The sequence below is a fragment of the Drosophila sechellia genome, chromosome 2R (genome assembly GCF_004382195.2).
Source record: "Drosophila sechellia strain sech25 chromosome 2R, ASM438219v1, whole genome shotgun sequence".
NCBI classification, from domain to species: domain Eukaryota; kingdom Metazoa; phylum Arthropoda; class Insecta; order Diptera; family Drosophilidae; genus Drosophila; species Drosophila sechellia.
Window position 1 is genome coordinate 7839413 of NC_045950.1, and position 16301 is coordinate 7855713.

Genomic DNA, 16301 nt, shown 5'->3' on the forward strand with positions numbered 1-16301 from the left:
GGAAAACTATCTTCAGTGTTGCCACAGCAATTCAGGGGATAAATTCACCTAATATGCACGGTCACACCTATCGGCAATCGATAATTGAATATCGATAAGGCGGTTAGTTTGTTTTCCGATTTGGTTTTCGCTTTTTTCAACTTCGGTTCAATTCATTTTCAGCCTTCGACGAGCGCGGAACGTTTGCGGCAGCGTTTTTCGGCGTCGCTTCTCAAGTTTCAGCTTTCGTTGGGAAATAAACGGTTGGTTTTTCAATGCACTACCACAAATTTGACAATATAAATTATTATTTGCGGTTTCCGGTGATTACTTTGAAATGAAAACCTTCGAGCGACAAAAGCTGACCGTGAATATACAGCAACCTGATTCCGATTCCGTTGCCAACCAGAACGCGCCCCGCATAAGTAATTAAGTAATTTCCATGCCGCTCAGCCGGAATCTAACAGTTCTGCCTTATTATTCGCCCATCGTAAACCGAAATTGAAAAAGATAATAACAAATGACCCATTATCACTATCAGCACAAATGGCGCATCCGACAATCAAAGATAAACATCCGTATCAATGCGATCCGATGCCAAATGTGCGATAAGCCGATTAAGGGAGTGGTATTTTAGAAAATAAATGAGGAGAAATTAGTTGTTTTTCACAGTGAGCAATAAATCGACAAATGGCAAATGTAAAATCTACATAAGCCACACAAAATGACGACGTGTTAAATGCCAATTAAGAGCAAATATCACCTGTGGCTAATGAAAATGTGCAATTTAATACAACACAAACAAATGTGCCAGTAACAAATAATGACAAAATACACCAAATATAAACAGATAAAGGTCATTCCGTAAACTTAAACTGAAATGAGTGTCAAAAGCGATACGTATAAAATATCAATAATTGCAAAATAAAACCCTTGAGTTGAACGCCCTTTTTTTTAACCGGAATAAAGAAGTAGCAGCTGAAGGAGAAACAGGCCAACAGCAAGTTTAATTTAATTAAATTTCGTTGTTTTCTGCGTGCGTGTGTGTGTTGTTGTTGTGTGTTTGTTGTTGGCTTTGCTGGATAATCAACGTAATGCTTCCACCCACATCGCGCGAAAGAGATAGCACTAGCGCAATTGACTTTGCCATAAATGATTTTTGGTTTTTTTCTGCTTTTTGTTTCTTGTTTTTTAATGCTTTTCTGTTTGTTTGTTTGTTTGTTGGTCGAGCGGCAATTAGTGGAACGACAAATGTTTATTGACAAAGGCATTGGACACTTTGATTTGCCGGGTCTATTCGCTTAAATTGTTTATGATTTGTACGCGAAAATTATAGATATGTGCACATATGAGGGTGTTGTATCTCAACGATATGGTTGTGACACTTTGTGGGTGTATCTAATCGTATAAAGTGGAACTCTAGTCACAAAAAACTCAAATCAAACTCTTAAAGATCAGTTTTGTTTTTCTTATAAGCTAGATATATAAATTTCCACAACTGACCAGTAAATTTTCAATTAGAGCAGTTTTAAATATATACAAACATTTGTTTTTGCATATAAAATTTATAAATTTCTGAAAGCATATTTCAACATGTTGTACATATATTCAAGATTTAAATGCCATATTTCAAAAGTATCTATTTCAAAATCTTGTATATTCAAGCTACAACTGCAATGCATAAAAATTGCAAAAAATGCTCAATTGCGACACCCATTTTCCAAGTACGAATGCAAATGTTTTAGGGATTTCGAACAAGATCAGCTCATGCCCCCGATGCCACAAAGCCTCGAGAAGTAAATGCAATTAACTGACGAAAAGCAGCTGCACCCCTTGCCCCCTCCCTTTAGACCATATTAACTTGGCTTTAACGCCGTGCACGTTCGATTTGAATGACGCACATTGGCGGGCGACTGGCTGAATGGTGAAAAAGTGCAAAATCAACAATTAATGAACTGAACAATGTTTGCCACCTGTTACGTCTGAGGGTGGTGTAAATTTCCAATTGCAAACGATGTCAAACAGAGGCGTTTTAGCGTCTGCTAATTTCCCATTTTCATTGTAGCCGAGTGGCCACAAAAAATAATGAAATAATAATAATACAGCAAAAAGCAGTAAAACCGCAAGATTGCGGCTATTTGCAAGCACTTTATGTGTCGTTTATGATATAGTATTACTATGCGCTGTCACTTCTGTCCGCCGATCAAATATGCAATTAAATGTAAAAACTGGCAATTTAATGAACCCACATTTGATTAACCAATCAGCAGTCGAAAGTCAAATTGCTCCAAATCGTTTGTCATGCGCTACGCGAATTCGCTTCGAAAGCAAACCGAGAGATACAAAAAGATATGCGAAATTGCAATCCGGAGTCTGCGTAACTGTCAAATGTTGTAAAAAATCAATAACACAAATGTTAACATGCGCACAATGCTAAAAACGCAGCCCATAAAAACGAGTCGAGCGGCCAATAAAGTTGGCAAAAAATGGCAAAAAAAAAAAAAAAATCAAATCAAATTAAATGAAATGAAATGCCTGGCGACGCTTTAAGGCAACTCGGTTTGGGCCAATCCAAGCCCGAGATAAAGCATTTGACACTTTTGGCTAATAAAAGTTGCTAATGAGTGCGCGCAACTCGCCGATTCCGAGTTGTTGATTTAGTTATATTTTTTGTGATCCGGCCAATCGGAAAACATTAACAATTGGGTGTTGAGAGAGCAGTTTTGCTGCTCTAATTGTGCATAAATAAATAAGAGCTTGTGTAATCCAATTAATTTGCAATTAGTTACGTAGAATCGACGAGGAAGAAGTTATGAAATGGATTAGATGAAATATATATATAATATGATTTGAAAATATATTTTATTTCGCTTAAATCGCTTGTATTTCTATGAAAAAAGAGATATAACAATTCGCGTTCAGGCATATTAAAAATAAAATTAAAAATAATAAAAGTTATTAAACGCTTAACCAAGATGTTTCGTGCTTGAAGAAGTGTAATCTTTCATTTCAAATATGACACCTTTTCAAATTTATTGTTTTCGAAGTTCTGTTCATTTGTAATAATTGCAGTTTTTAATATAAAGAATTTCTTTTTTAAAATATATAAAACATATTATCTAGAGATCAATTCAGTTAGTAAATTAGTAAGTACATATTAATGCATTTTATCTTTTAGGAGTTTAGTTTTAGCTTCAAGACTTTCTATCCAAATTCTCGTTTTTCTTGCATTGAACTCTGAAATAAAAGCAAAAAAATGAGTTACTAGCTCCCGTTTAAGTATAATGTTTTAATTAACTCGATCTGCTCCCTTTCAAAACCTTTCGAGTTGTGCCGACTCCTTTAATGAGCAGCGAAATCGGTGGTTGCCAGTCATGAACATAGATACCCATTCATAGAACTGCGTTTCGCTTGTCCATTGAAACTTGGCTAAAATGAAGTGCGCTCATAAATATTTATTAGGCATTGCTAAACTGGGCACTAAGTAGTCGGTAATTTAAGCAGACATCAAAATTGTTTAGGCCAGGTCCACACACATACCCACTGGTCCCCATCCCCATTTGGCCGATTTGGATGCTGAATGAAGAGTGTAAATTGCAGCCACTTTGGCGAAAGAAATGAGTGGCGGCGACTGGGGGAGCTTTACATCGACTCCACTTTATAGAGTGGAGTACACGGATTGCGGCCAAATCGAACACGAACTTAAGCGCCAGTTGGGGACGACATTAATTTATGTTCGGCAAACATTTTGCCTGCCATTTAGGCGACAAAGACAAAGTAGCCTCGCCTGCGAGCTCCAAGATTCCGACCCCTAACCCCTCGCCAGATATCCCCCGATTGGCCCCCAAATCTATTTGTGTTCGAGCCGGAACGCGTTGGGATTATTAATTAGCCAACATCGCTGGCGCAGCCTGCAAAACATCGCGCCACATTCCCCAAAGTGGAGATGGGGATGCAATTGGGGGCATCTCGCCGAGCTGTGGATGATGATCTCAGCTGTGTGGGAATGCATCTACGCTTGGGTTAGGTCAACGAAAAGTGCTAAAAGGCCAGTTTGTGTTGTGGAAAGTAATTTCAAAATATATTTATGATCGCTTATGTAATGTGAAACAAATTTCATTAAAACTGCAGGTGCAAAAATATATATCTAGTGGCACTAAAACGTATTTGAACTAGTTAAAAGTTACGGAAGTAGCAACTTAAATATAATAATTTTAATATTTATGTTTATTTATTTTTCAACTATTTAAGTTAGAAGAATCGCACGATGACCATTTTATACCAATGCCACCCAGCTATCAAACAAATTCCGAAATCTCCTGAAGCCCCAATGAGTAATTAACTTGTAACTCTAGACTTTTGGCCACCCATCGAGCAAAAGCGGCTAAAATCAACGGCTAATTGGCTGCTATTTTCATGCCCATTAAGCGCCAACTGTCAGCCAGACGATGGATGGATTATCATATACGAAAACCGTCAACAAATTGCACCAAATAACAAAGCCTAAAATCGAAATCGACTGTGTGAGTGAACGAGGTTTCATTAGCCGCGCTCGAAGCGTGAAAACGTGATAAAATTTCGGTTTTGGCCACAACTATCTGGCCATAACTAAATCGCAGATCGCAATTTGCGAACTGAGCGCGCAGTTTGGAAATCGGTTTGCCTACATGCTGTTTTATTTTTTGGATCTTATTCTCAGGTCCGCTCAATCACTGGCGACATGAACATAAATAACATTTTATTAAGTGCTAATTTCTGTTTTAATCTCGAAATGGGCAAACATTGGCTTGCTGTTGATTCCGCAGTAAGTCAATTTACTTGGCAGCCAGATAGATAAAAGTCACTTCAAGATTGGCGCCTCAGATACAGATACGATTGCTATTGATGGCGTTTTGTGACTGCTTTTAATGGATGGGGGTAGCAGGGGAACCCATTATACTTAAATTAGATAAAGATTTGTGTCTTAAAAGGGGTATATCATGTAGTTAGCCAAAATGAAGTGAAAACATGACTCAAATTGAACTACTTTCCAAATTTATACAATGCCACAACGGCAACACCCAGTAGCATCACCACAAATCCCAAGCTTCCAAAGAGAGCTAGAGATTTGGATGTCTCCCTGGCACCCGAATCTCTAATCTCAACATTCGGATTCTTCGGAGATACATCCTCTTCGCCGGGCATCAGCACGCGGAAGGTGAGATGCGAGAGTTCCGAGACTTCGGTGCTATTGCCGTGCGAGACGTTCCGTCGCCTCCGTTGGCCCACCGATGGCAAACAATCTTGGGCCGTCACCTGGCAATCCTCGCGTTCCAAGCAGCCAGTGATGCGCATGGATATGACCAGAACCTCCCCACTTCGCATCCCCGGGAACATGACCGCCTTGAAGTGCAGTCTCTGGCCGAGCGGAGGTTCCAGAATGGGTGGATGAGCGCAGATGGCCTGCATGGCGGGATTAAGACAGCCCCTCGAACTGACCAACTGAACCGTGTTGAGGATCTCTCCACCGGTTGCAATCCTCTGGAGCTGGACATCACTGAGCTTGGTGTAGTTCCAGCCTGGAAAGATACAAGGCATATCTTTCAAGACCTAACCCTTTAATCGTACTGTGACATACCATCTCCGGCCAGAACATGGGCTCTTAGGAGGAGCTCTTCCCCCAACTGGACGGCACCGTTGTTTTCCAAATGACGCGTGTATCCAGTGCTTCCTTTTCTCAACAACTCCACGTGGGTGCGGAAGGCATTTTGATCGCCTCCATGGGCGTAGCTACCTCCACTTCGAGCTTGCCTGAAAAGGGAAGAAGAAGCTTTCAAAAACATCCAATCTCTAATAGAATTCCTGTCCTACACATCATTGGCCACGCCCATTTTTAGAGCATGCGTTTTGACAGCCACTCGCTCTTGAGCCTTGCAGTGTAGGGTTAAGATCGAATCTCCGCTGGTCCTTAACCCTCTGATGGCGGGAAAACGCAAGCGCAGACATAGATCCTGGCCACATGATCTCACACCGCACCGCTCGAAATTCTCGCCAGAAATGTCCAAAAGCAGAAAACTTCGAGACAGCCTCAATTCGCAGCGTTTATCCTGCTGATCATCATTGTCCTGGTCCACAGTCGGTGCTGCTCCCAAAAAGCTGTCCAACTTGAGAACAGCTCGGAAGTAACCCGCCGAAAGGCAACGCATGTCCTTGAGCCGCAGTCTCAGTTGATTTTGATCCTGGTTTCCATCACTGGGTGGCAGGTAAACTGGAGCAGGTGTGGATGGCTTTTGGGGGAAAACCGGAACAGCCACCGGGGCATGATAGTCGTAGCCTGGCGAGTGTATTGTCTCGACATCCTCTCCAGGATCTTGCACAATTATGGGTCTCGAAGTAGTGGTCGTTGTAGGTGTAGAGGTTGTTATGATGCTGCCTCCAGGTTGGGGATAGTAGTAAGCTGGATAAGACTCCTCGCTTTAAAAAATAATGCATGATTAAATGGTTTGGAAATATATCTTATAAGGGCTACAGTTATAAATAGGATAATGAGGATTTGATTTGTGTATCTTTGAGATTGGTAACCCACCTAGGTTTAGGGCTTTCGTAATTGGGACGCTCGTCCACAGCTGGCGGTAGATAGTGCTGACTCAGAGGTATAAAGTTGCCATGTCCCGATCCCTGAATCTTCACACTGCGATTTTCGATGATCTCCGGCAGGCTAAACTCGGTGGTGGCCACGGGAGCCACTGGGGCAGGAGTTATGGGAGCAGCAGGCGGAGGACCATACAGGTTCGAAGGCGATAGTCCCACTTGGAATGGCACTTGGCCATGCAGATAGTTTCCATAGTGTTCCAATGGCGAAGAAAAGAAATGCGACACATCCGCGTGGGTCTGGTGGATAGTTAGCAATCCAAATAGGGCTATGATCCGCTTGGTTGACATATTGACCAATAACTGACTGATTGGGCCGCAAGTGATATGGTTTTTATAAGCTTCAGCTGTGACGTTTGGGCGTGACTCCCAATGGCCTGGATTAATTTAAGGCCAAATTATTCTGGCACCTCACACTTTCTCAGCTATCACTTTTAATCGAGTCGAGTCCCCCAAAAAGTAAGTGCCACACGACTTCGTTGTAGCCAACTGACTTTCCATGGTCACGAATGGGTCTTGAGTGGGTCAGGTTATGTAAAGCTAATTGCGAAGAGCTCCGCGGGGAATAAGTAGCCAAGTTCCAAGTTGCATCTTCGATTCACTTGCCGCACCACCACCACCAGCCAGATTGTCCCACAAATCACTTGCCATTTGACATCTCGCTTGTGGACAACTAATGACAACAGCTGCGACACAGCAGCATTTTGGCCATATTGCGGATTTCTGATCGCTGTTAGCCAGAAGCCAATCAAACCTAACGAGCCGACAATCTGTCCGTTAATGTGCCCATTTTGGGCAGGCTCAAACAAACAGTCATCGCAAAGCGTCATAATGGAAACTAAACATTGTTCACACATTATTGGGAAATCACATAGTTAATAACAAATGTTCGATCAATATACAAGAACTAAACAAGTTCTTTCAGATCATAATACCTTTTATAATGGCTTAAAGAGAATACATCTAAATGTTTGTTATAATAATAAGGCATATCTTTTATGATATATTATATATGTTTTTGAGCCACGTTTATGGTCTTTCAATCAGCTAAACATGACATTTATGTAGTAAGCCAATTATTTTTGATGTAACTGTGCGACTGACTGACTGGTTTTCCTTTCAGCTGGCTATGATTCCCAGCGGAAGATTTGCCAAATTGAATGCAATTTATTAAATTAACAACACACTCCATTTTCCAATCTTCGTGGGGGGTATCGTTAGAAAAATGGATCCTCAGCCAGCCAGCTTCAGTTGATATATGACTCAAGTCTCGCCACCTCTTGCCATACTTATAGGCGATATCCCTCAGGGATCTCGAACGATCTCGGTTGCGCGAAACATGCCCGGCACCTCGTATCCCACGAATAACGATAATTTCAGCAACGGATTTCCGATGGCCACCACACAAAGTGAGCGCCTCTTGCAGGCCCAGAATCGAAGAAAGTTCAGTTTTCCAGCCACACTGCATTCCGCATCCCTTCTGGAGGTGGGTGGTGGTCCCAAGGAGACCACGAGGCGGAGGTTGAGCAATGTCAGCGATGCCGTCACCAGGAAACTCTCCTACACGATTGGCTGGAAGGCGGCACAGATTCCAGCGCAGGATATCATTTCTCAGGTGAGTTGGTAGTCTAGGAATTCCTTATATAATAGATTATTGCATAACTTCAACATCATCCAAAAACCGAAGGGTCGTTGCCTGTGCGGTCATTATATCAAGAGACGTCTTAGAAGATCCGGTTTGTTCAACAAAAAGCTGGGACTGCAGCGCATACGTAGCATACTGGGCTCCACCTCCATGGGCATTGTGCGCGATGTGTTTCCCGCGGTCCAAGTGGTAAGCAAAAAAGAATTCTTTATTTTATCATATTAATAATTATACAAACCTTTCACCAAGCTGGGCGATGAACTGGAGCGCATGCATCCCCGGATATACAACGGAGTAGCTCGTCAGATTTGCCGTAATCCGGCTGGTGAGTTCCATACTCCGGATGCTGTGAGCTTGCTTTTGGGAGCCGTTGGTCGCGAGCTCTTCCGTGTGGAGATTACGTGGAGCAAGGTGATCTCTCTGTTCGCCATCGCCGGTGGGCTGTCCGTTGATTGTGTGCGCCAAGGACATCCGGAATACTTGCCCAAGTTGATGGAGAGCGTTTCCGAGGTGATCGAAGATGAGCTGGTGCCGTGGATTAACGAGAATGGTGGTTGGGTGAGATTCTCCAATCATTTCTCAACTGTCGAGGTTTCATTTTAATAATTTTTCTTTTTAGAGTGGCATCAACACACACGTTTTACCCACCAGCAACAGCCTGAATCCTTTAGAGTGGACCACTTTGGTCATAGGCGTGGTTTTTGGCCTAATTTTAGTTTTTATGATTCTGCGATTTATATTTAACTTGATAGTACCAAAAATATACCAACGATTTACGAATTCCTAAACGATTCCTGCACATTTGGATTATTAAGCGTAAAAATCTTATTGATTCGATCTTTCACACTTTTTACACAAATTTCACATTTTCACACTTTTCTAAAAGTATGCAAGAAAGCTTTTTGATGCTTTTATATACAATTTGTTTTAGCTTGATCAGCGTTCTAGTATAACTACTTTAACTAAAAAAGCTTCTTGAAAAATAAACATACGATGGGAAACTGATAAGGGAACAAATCCTACACTAGGTGCAATCTAGCCAGTAATCAGTTTATTCTAGTTGAATTTAGTTTATTGCTAGCCCTGAGTCTTGTTTAAATATTTTGCAGATGTAAAAAGTTGCACTCGACAGTTTCTCTCAACTGATAAGACTTCAATTTTCACATAGAATAGGTCTTCGGCTTGTTTTATTACAAAATTTAAGGGAAAATCTTCCACGGACTTATGTAAAAATTCAAATAAATGCAACAGCTATCAATTCATCGGTACACAATCTTTATACTACAACACATGACAATCTCGCCTTACAACTTTCCGGTTAGTTCGGGCACGGCCTTGAAAAGATCTGCCACGATGCCAATATCGGCGACCTGGAAGATGGGTGCTTCGGGATCCTTGTTGATGGCCACAATCGTCTTGGAGTCCTTCATGCCAGCCAAGTGCTGGATGGCGCCTGAGATTCCGACGGCGATGTACAGCTCGGGAGCCACAATTTTGCCGGTCTGACCGATCTGCAGATCATTGGCCACAAATCCAGCATCCACGGCAGCACGAGAGGCACCCACAGCGGCACCAAACTTATCGGCCAGATCATACAGCAGCTTGAAGTTATCTCCGGACTTCAGGCCCCGTCCTCCGGACACAATAACCTTGGCTCCGGCCAGCTCGGGGCGATCGGACTTGGTCAGCTCCTGGGATACAAACTCGGACAGGCTGCTGGCGAAGTCACCAGCTGGTGCCTGCTCTACGGCTGCACTTCCACCGCTGGTGGCTGCCGGTGCGAAATTGGTGCTCCTCACGGTGATCACCTTAACGGCGTCCTTGGATTTCAGGGTAAGGATGGCATTTCCGGCGTAGATAGTGCGCACAAAGGTGTCCTCCGACTTAACATCGATGATCTCCGAAATGGGCGAAACATCCAGTTTGGCCGCCACGCGGGGCAGCACGTTTTTGCCAAAAGCCGAAGCTCCGGCCAGGATGTGGGTGAACTTGAACTGAGACTGGGCGGCCAGGACCAATGGGGTCAGCGCCTCAGCGGTAAATCCGTTGAAGGCGGCATTCTCGGCCACCAGAACCTTGGTCACGCCTTCCACTTTGGAAAGAGCCTCGGAGGCCTGGAAAACAAGAGAGTGATTATGTAAGATTATCTATCGCACCATATACCTATAATCAGTGGAGTCACTCTAGGGTTTTTCGATACTTTATAATGTAAATGTCTTGGTATTTTTTAGTCTTAATCATAACAATGAAATTAAGGTATGGTCATCTATCGCAATCCTTTGCTCAGCATTTTTGAAACATGGTTACCATATATGTATAGTCTTGATTTTAGTTAAGCCTGTTTGTGCTTAACTAAGTAAGGGTAGACCAATCAAAAATCAAAACATATTTTTTAACTTTTTAGTTAGTTTAAATCGAATATGAAAATATTTGATGCTGACTGGAATAGCGTGCTTTTGTTTTCATCGGAACTTAGCAAGAGTTAATTGGAAAAGTTAGATTGGACCCTTTTTAAAATGTTCTTTTAGTCAAAAGTGTATATTCAAGGTTAATAATTCCTGTTTCTCAGATGCAGTATTCCCAACAACACAAAAGTGTTGGTATTTACCCAGATATGTTTATATAATCTTTTGCCGGTTTTATTGTTACCAGATCGCAAAGGTCTTAGGATGATGCTTGATGCATGTTCGTTCAGCCAATTTGGTTAGATTAATTCATGATTCGAAATCCCACCGAATGGAACCACCCTAATGTGAGACTTTTTGGGACTTACGGGTCCGCATTTTGTGCCTGCCACCAGAACTGTGACATCACCACCGATCTTCTTGGCGGCGGAGATGGTGTTCAGGGTGATCGGATTGAGAGCCTCATTGTTGTGCTCGGCCACCACCAAAGTGCTCTTGCATCGTTGCAACTGCAAGTGGAAAAATGAATCGATGGTTATTTAATTTTTAGCGATCAGCGCCTGCGCTTTTTTATCTTTTTAAGAATTTTCCACTTACGATGCTGCTGCGCATAAGATTACGCGTGTTGCTGGCAAACATTTTGAATGTTGGGTGGTTGAGGGAGCTATCCGAGCGAGGGAAAATTGTTGTTTGATTAATTTAAGTCCATTAATATTTAATTAAAACTCTTACCGTCTCTACAAAATCACAGAAAGTCCAAAGGTTTCCGCTGATTTAAGCGTTTGCCGTTTTTTGGTACCTCTTAGCAAATACACAACAGCTGTTACTTAACAGATGGAGTCTGTTATCTATGTCAAATTTAAGCAGCAGAAACTTAAGCGAAAAAAGTGTGAAAAACTAATATCTGGACATATTTGAAATATAATCTTAGAATTTATTTATTATTAATTATTTATTGACTTATTTAGTTTAATGGAATCTACCAATTTAAAGAATATGCAAGTCGATGAAAATTACTGGTCATAAATTTGTATAAGAACCTTATGAAGAATGAAGTATTAAAAAAAAGTAGTAGTGAAGTATTAAAATAATTAAATATAAACATTTATTAAAGATAATGAATGTTATTACTTCAGTTACAAAGCGAATGAGTGCGTTTTAAAAATATTCGTGACCAGTCACAGTTTAGTTAACAGTGTCAACTCAGCACCATATGTTGAGTAATCCTTTTGTAATCTGGCAACGCTGGAGTAAGAATTATTTCTTTCCAAAACATTGTCAACAATTTTGGAAAACTTTGGAAATATCGGTTTCAAATTGGGGTAAAAGGCTTGCCGAACAGACAAAATGGTCAAAGACATACCAGACAGGTGAGTGCAGTTCTGAAGAATATACCAAAAGCAAACCGTGTTGTTTATGCTGGTCATTTTAACATATTTTTATTTGTGTACAATTGCAGATGGTTGAAGTACAAACCGATTGGAGATCGTGTTCCTGGCACTCGCTTCATCGCCTTTAAGGTGCCGCTGAATCAGGTGAGTTCTCGATGATCCCCCGCCCGCCCAGTGGCGTACCACACTGCATCCGAGATCCAAGAAACCGGTTGACAGGAGAGCCGCCAATTGATGGATGTTGAAAACCCAGGATCTGGACCACCGACTGAGCGGTCCTCTAAAAATATAAATAACAACGAACGACGACGAAATTTGTGCATTGTAATTATGCATAAAAGTGGCAACTGGAACATGGACCCCACATGAATATTAAATTAAATTGTTTTTGCTTAATTAAATAACGCCACGGATCCACGGCCTTTATTAATTGCCAGCCCTCCGGGCATTTTGCATAAATTGAGCAATCTATGGCCCCCATTGTAATGCCCTCGTATATTTGCTCAGCTACCTTTATTTTTTTTTATCTTTTGCAGCATGTCAACGCCAAAGTGGAGGAGAATCTTCGCCTGGCGCCCGAATCCCTTCTGCAGTTCGTGCCCGATCTGGGTCTCATAATCGATTTGACCAACACGGACCGATACTACCACCCAAGTGCCATAACCAACCACGATGTGCGCCACCAGAAGCTGATGATCCCCGGAAAGCAGACACCTTCGCATAAGCTAGCTGAAAGGTAATTATGAATTTAATTAATTTTAATTAATAGGAAAATTTATTAGCTCTGGTTGGAAAAAGTTGTAATTTTAAAACATTTGGATAAGTCTTCATTGTTCTTGTTATAGGAACTATATTGTAGGCAATATTCCTAATAATTACAATATTATTAATTACAATAAGAATTAATTACAACATTACTATTAAAGTTGGTTTAGTTAGTTTTAATGCACTTATAAATGTGTTTGTGCAATATGCATTATTTTAATTTTTCTTTGTTTTTGGAATGAAATGAAAAGAAATTCTAATTGGTTGTTCAATCCAAGATATTACCAATTCATGTAATGATCAATATCTTTCCTATGTCATTGCAGATTCTGTGCTTTCGTGAAAGACTTCCTTGAAAGCAACGCGGATAATGGTGAGTGCTGACAATACATCCCACACATAATGATCTTTGGGCGCACGCTGCCGTGGGAAACGCTTTCCCGTCAACAATGCAGATTCAGATGCATATCGGTCCTCGCAATTAGGTCCGCAAAATATGCAAACAAATCGTATCAAAGAGGGCACCCGCAATTACCACGTATCCTAATCCCTGGCTGCACTGCCTCCAAAGATTCCTATCAGCCGGCAAGCACACAGCAAACATGGCCAAAGCGGTGAAATGTGCTCACAGCCAAGTGCCAGTAAAAAGAGAAATACTCTATTTAACCCTTTAACAGCCAACTGGCGCACCGATGTGGGCGCGCACACACTCAATCAGTCAGCCAGCCAGTCAGCCAGTCAGTTTTTTGGCCTTTGAGTTGAGCCCGAGCTTGAGGCTGTCTGCCAGTCGGGAGCCGGGCAAACAAATCACTTACGGAGCACGGAGCTTACTCATGCCGTGAGTGGGGAAAAGGCATTTCCAATTATGCACAAAGGTATGCGAGGCCATCGGCAAGCATCTTTTCATTTATAATATTCAAATGCATAAATGCAGAAGTTCCTAGGGTATCCAATCGTCTGTGTGATGCACAATCCTTTGATAAAGTGGGCGCGGATAAAACCTATGTTTCTCAGGCACTTTCATCTTGCGCTAATGTATGTGCGAACCAATTTGGCTTACAATATGCAAAAATGTTGGCCAGAATGCCTTAGCAGATTCTGATGCCGTCTAGGGCTTAATTAAAACACGATCTGGCGCCGCGGAAAGTCGCGTGGAGCAACCAATAAATAAATACACGAAGGCTGCCAACATATTTACAACGAAACAGATCAGGAAAATAAGTCAAATCCGAGGTGGTCGCAACTTGTCAACGACCGATGAGACTAGAAAACAAGGCAGAGTCGTTGGCCCAGCGCAGAGCACAGTGGAATCATATGCAGTTTCACGATAAATCAGCCACTTCCATATTAAAGAAGTATTATTTTGTTTTTATAATCACATAGTTGTGAAGAAAAAAGTTAAGTTTAGGTGGAATTCTTAAATATTTTGCTAAATATTTTCAGTTAATCCCACTGTATTTGGTATATCGACAAGGATGCGCCGTTCGTTCTCGTAATTTAATTTCGTTATTCGTTTTGCCTGTAAGTTGGCTTAAATGCAAACCAAACATGACGTGCTGACTGACTGGCAGCTTCGCCCGCTGCCAACGACCAGGGAATCCAGCAACCAGGCCAAAGCCAAGCTGAAGCCAAAACCAAAGCACCCGCATAGTGGACAAAGGCAGGCCACCGCGACCTGTTGGGTTGTCCGTGCCCCTCTGGAAACCACTTGCGAATCCCTCCTGCTGACATGTTTTTGTGAAATTTATAGCCAATGTTATTATTGGCAGAGCGCGCTGTTTTTTAGATTTAGCTCAGGTCGCTTCTGCTTTTATGCTAAATTGCCAGGCCGGTTTTCTCTGTTGCGGTCCCGCCGCGTGGGTGTTACCAAATGGGCGTGGAGGCAGATTTGGGAGGCTAGGAGCTCGAGAGAGGGACATTCCTGTGGCCGTGTTTGAAATGAAATTTGTAGCAATTTGCAGCAACATGCCGCACTGCAGAAAGGAAGCGGTGCTGCTTTTAAACAGGGAAGAAATATCACCCAACTAAGTTGACTTCGATGTCAAAAAGACTTTTTTACAATTGAAGTGCTAAGTTGGTGCCTACATACACTTATTTATTAATATGTTGAAAATAATTATAACCCTTTACATTCCTGTTTTCTTGCAGACAAACTAATTGGTGTCCATTGCACACATGGAGTAAATCGAACTGGTTATCTGATCTGCTACTTCATGATCAGCGTAATGAACAAGTCCCCTGAGGAGGCGATACAAAGTTCGTAGGATCTAGGATTTCTTTCTTACAATACAGTTTAAATATTCATACATACTCTATATGCAATTCGCAGCCTTTTCATTGGCCCGCGGCCATGAAATCGAACGCAACAATTACTTGAGTTCTCTGAAGACACTCCCGAATCGGGAGACCGTATCGAAGCTGGCTGCCACAGAGAGGAGATCTTCCACAATAGAAGATTGGCGTAAACAAGCTGCCGATTACCAAAGGGAAAGAGATGTGCATCAGAAATACAAACACAGTTAGTACCAATAGTAATGTCTATTACCTTAACTAACGATTGTTGTTTTAAAAGGAAAATCGTAAAATTCACCGTGTTCACTTATTTTAGACACCAAGCCCACTTAATAACCTGAATATCCCGAGATACGCATATTATATTATAAATAAAACTTCGCTTTAATACATTAAAATAAAGAAAAAGCCTTTATTTTTAGTCCAGAAGCGAAAACAAAACATACATAATTTTCCTATTTTTTTCTTAATTCCTTTATTGATGAACTAAAAGAACCCTATCCTTAATTGTAATATTCGTTAAAAGGACTGTCAGGAGGCTTTAAAGCGATATCCTATCAGGGAGACGACGGGAAGCAACATCAGTATTCCCGTATCCATAGACCGCATCCAGACGAAGAGCAATATAGGTTTCAAAGTAACCGATCAGGAGGAGGCTATCAGCTGGGCTCGAACCAACATCCTTATTCCCGTAACCATAGACCGCATCCAGACGAAGAGCAATATAGGTTTCAAAGTAACCAATCAGGAGGAGGCTATCAGCTGGGCTCGAACCAACATCCTTATTCCCGTAACCATAGACCGCATCCAGACGAAGAGCAATATAGGTTTCAAAGTAACCAATCAGGAGGAGGCTATCAGCTGGGCTCGAGAAGCTATCAACAGGACCCTCATCAAAGGTATCAAAGGAACTGGGATTATTCGAGAAGAAACTACAGCGAAAGAAACTACAGTGAAAGAAACTACGGCGAAAGAAACTACAGTAAAAAAAACTACAGCGAAAGAAACTACAGTGAAAGAAACTACAGCGAAAAAAAGTACAGCGATCAAAAGTAGCCGCTTCGTTCCATTTAATGTTATAGTTTTACAAAATCCTTGAGTGTAATAAATTTCGAACGGAGTGTTGATCAATTTGTAAATTATTGCTAATTAGCTGCAACTACAAGTACGACAATTAAAATTCATTTGAGACCA

The 16301-nt window shown here is 41.6% G+C and overlaps 4 protein-coding genes across 8 annotated transcripts; 2 read left to right on the top strand and 2 right to left on the bottom strand.

Annotated features, from left to right (window-relative positions):
• The first annotated feature begins 136 nt into the window (after nucleotides 1-136).
• Nucleotides 137-9045, top strand: LOC6608701 (bcl-2-related ovarian killer protein homolog B). Of its 3 annotated transcripts, none has more exons than XM_002033389.2 (5): nucleotides 137-242; nucleotides 7905-8224; nucleotides 8297-8443; nucleotides 8504-8812; nucleotides 8874-9045. In XM_002033389.2, the coding sequence occupies exons 2-5, from the start codon at nucleotides 7949-7951 to the stop codon at nucleotides 9039-9041; spliced, it is 900 nt and encodes a 299-aa protein (XP_002033425.1). In that variant the 5' UTR covers nucleotides 137-242; nucleotides 7905-7948; the 3' UTR covers nucleotides 9042-9045. The 3 variants fall into 3 exon arrangements, with proteins under 3 accessions (XP_002033425.1, XP_032572428.1, XP_032572427.1); XM_032716537.1 differs by lacking the exon at nucleotides 137-242 and adding an exon at nucleotides 279-404 and having other exon boundaries at nucleotides 8504-8807; XM_032716536.1 differs by lacking the exon at nucleotides 137-242 and adding an exon at nucleotides 283-404.
• LOC6608700 lies at nucleotides 4634-7905 on the bottom strand. Its single transcript, XM_002033388.2, has 4 exons — nucleotides 6545-7905; nucleotides 5830-6432; nucleotides 5597-5769; nucleotides 4634-5537 (listed from the first exon to the last, which is right to left on the bottom strand). The coding sequence occupies exons 1-4, from the start codon at nucleotides 6898-6900 to the stop codon at nucleotides 5002-5004; spliced, it is 1668 nt and encodes a 555-aa protein (XP_002033424.1). The 5' UTR covers nucleotides 6901-7905; the 3' UTR covers nucleotides 4634-5001.
• Nucleotides 9046-9411: 366 nt separating the features above from the next.
• On the bottom strand, nucleotides 9412-11483 carry LOC6608702 (electron transfer flavoprotein subunit alpha, mitochondrial). Its single transcript, XM_032716538.1, has 4 exons — nucleotides 11392-11483; nucleotides 11257-11323; nucleotides 11028-11168; nucleotides 9412-10368 (listed from the first exon to the last, which is right to left on the bottom strand). Exons 2-4 carry the CDS (start codon nucleotides 11296-11298, stop codon nucleotides 9559-9561), a joined length of 993 nt encoding a protein of 330 aa, XP_032572429.1. The 5' UTR covers nucleotides 11299-11323; nucleotides 11392-11483; the 3' UTR covers nucleotides 9412-9558.
• A 404-nt stretch (nucleotides 11484-11887) lies between these two features.
• Nucleotides 11888-16301, top strand: LOC6608703 (RNA/RNP complex-1-interacting phosphatase). Of its 3 annotated transcripts, XM_032715943.1 has the most exons (8): nucleotides 11888-12029; nucleotides 12119-12194; nucleotides 12587-12786; nucleotides 13142-13188; nucleotides 14964-15071; nucleotides 15145-15333; nucleotides 15634-15861; nucleotides 15961-16301. In XM_032715943.1, the coding sequence occupies exons 1-8, from the start codon at nucleotides 12007-12009 to the stop codon at nucleotides 16161-16163; spliced, it is 1074 nt and encodes a 357-aa protein (XP_032571834.1). In that variant the 5' UTR covers nucleotides 11888-12006; the 3' UTR covers nucleotides 16164-16301. The 3 variants fall into 3 exon arrangements, with proteins under 3 accessions (XP_032571834.1, XP_032571833.1, XP_032571835.1); XM_032715942.1 differs by having other exon boundaries at nucleotides 11889-12029; nucleotides 15634-16301; XM_032715944.1 differs by lacking the exons at nucleotides 15634-15861; nucleotides 15961-16301 and adding an exon at nucleotides 15388-15550 and having other exon boundaries at nucleotides 11891-12029.

What these genes read in the sequence shown, in the direction of transcription:
- LOC6608700 (XM_002033388.2), bottom strand. Translation starts at nt 6,900, where the DNA reads ATGTCAACCAAGCGGATCATAGCCCTATTTGGATTGCTAACTATCCAC. An exon ending in TACGAAAGCCCTAAACCTAG is followed by an intron (nt 6,433 to 6,544) that starts GTGGGTTACCAA and finishes TATTTTTTAAAG; the next exon opens with CGAGGAGTCTTATCCAGCTT. An exon ending in CCATGTTCTGGCCGGAGATG is followed by an intron (nt 5,538 to 5,596) that starts GTATGTCACAGT and finishes GTATCTTTCCAG; the next exon opens with GCTGGAACTACACCAAGCTC.
- LOC6608702 (XM_032716538.1), bottom strand. Translation starts at nt 11,298, where the DNA reads ATGTTTGCCAGCAACACGCGTAATCTTATGCGCAGCAGCATC. An exon ending in ATCTTATGCGCAGCAGCATC is followed by an intron (nt 11,169 to 11,256) that starts GTAAGTGGAAAA and finishes TTCCACTTGCAG; the next exon opens with TTGCAACGATGCAAGAGCAC. An exon ending in CAGGCACAAAATGCGGACCC is followed by an intron (nt 10,369 to 11,027) that starts GTAAGTCCCAAA and finishes CTTGTTTTCCAG; the next exon opens with GCCTCCGAGGCTCTTTCCAA.
- LOC6608703 (XM_032715942.1), top strand. Translation starts at nt 12,007, where the DNA reads ATGGTCAAAGACATACCAGACAG. An exon ending in CCCTGAGGAGGCGATACAAA is followed by an intron (nt 15,072 to 15,144) that starts GTTCGTAGGATC and finishes TGCAATTCGCAG; the next exon opens with CCTTTTCATTGGCCCGCGGC. An exon ending in GCATCAGAAATACAAACACA is followed by an intron (nt 15,334 to 15,633) that starts GTTAGTACCAAT and finishes ATTCGTTAAAAG; the next exon opens with GACTGTCAGGAGGCTTTAAA.
- LOC6608701 (XM_032716536.1), top strand. Translation starts at nt 317, where the DNA reads ATGAAAACCTTCGAGCGACAAAAGCTGACCGTGAATATACAGCAACCT. An exon ending in CCAGAACGCGCCCCGCATAA is followed by an intron (nt 405 to 7,904) that starts GTAATTAAGTAA and finishes CCATACTTATAG; the next exon opens with GCGATATCCCTCAGGGATCT. An exon ending in TTAACGAGAATGGTGGTTGG is followed by an intron (nt 8,813 to 8,873) that starts GTGAGATTCTCC and finishes TTTTCTTTTTAG; the next exon opens with AGTGGCATCAACACACACGT.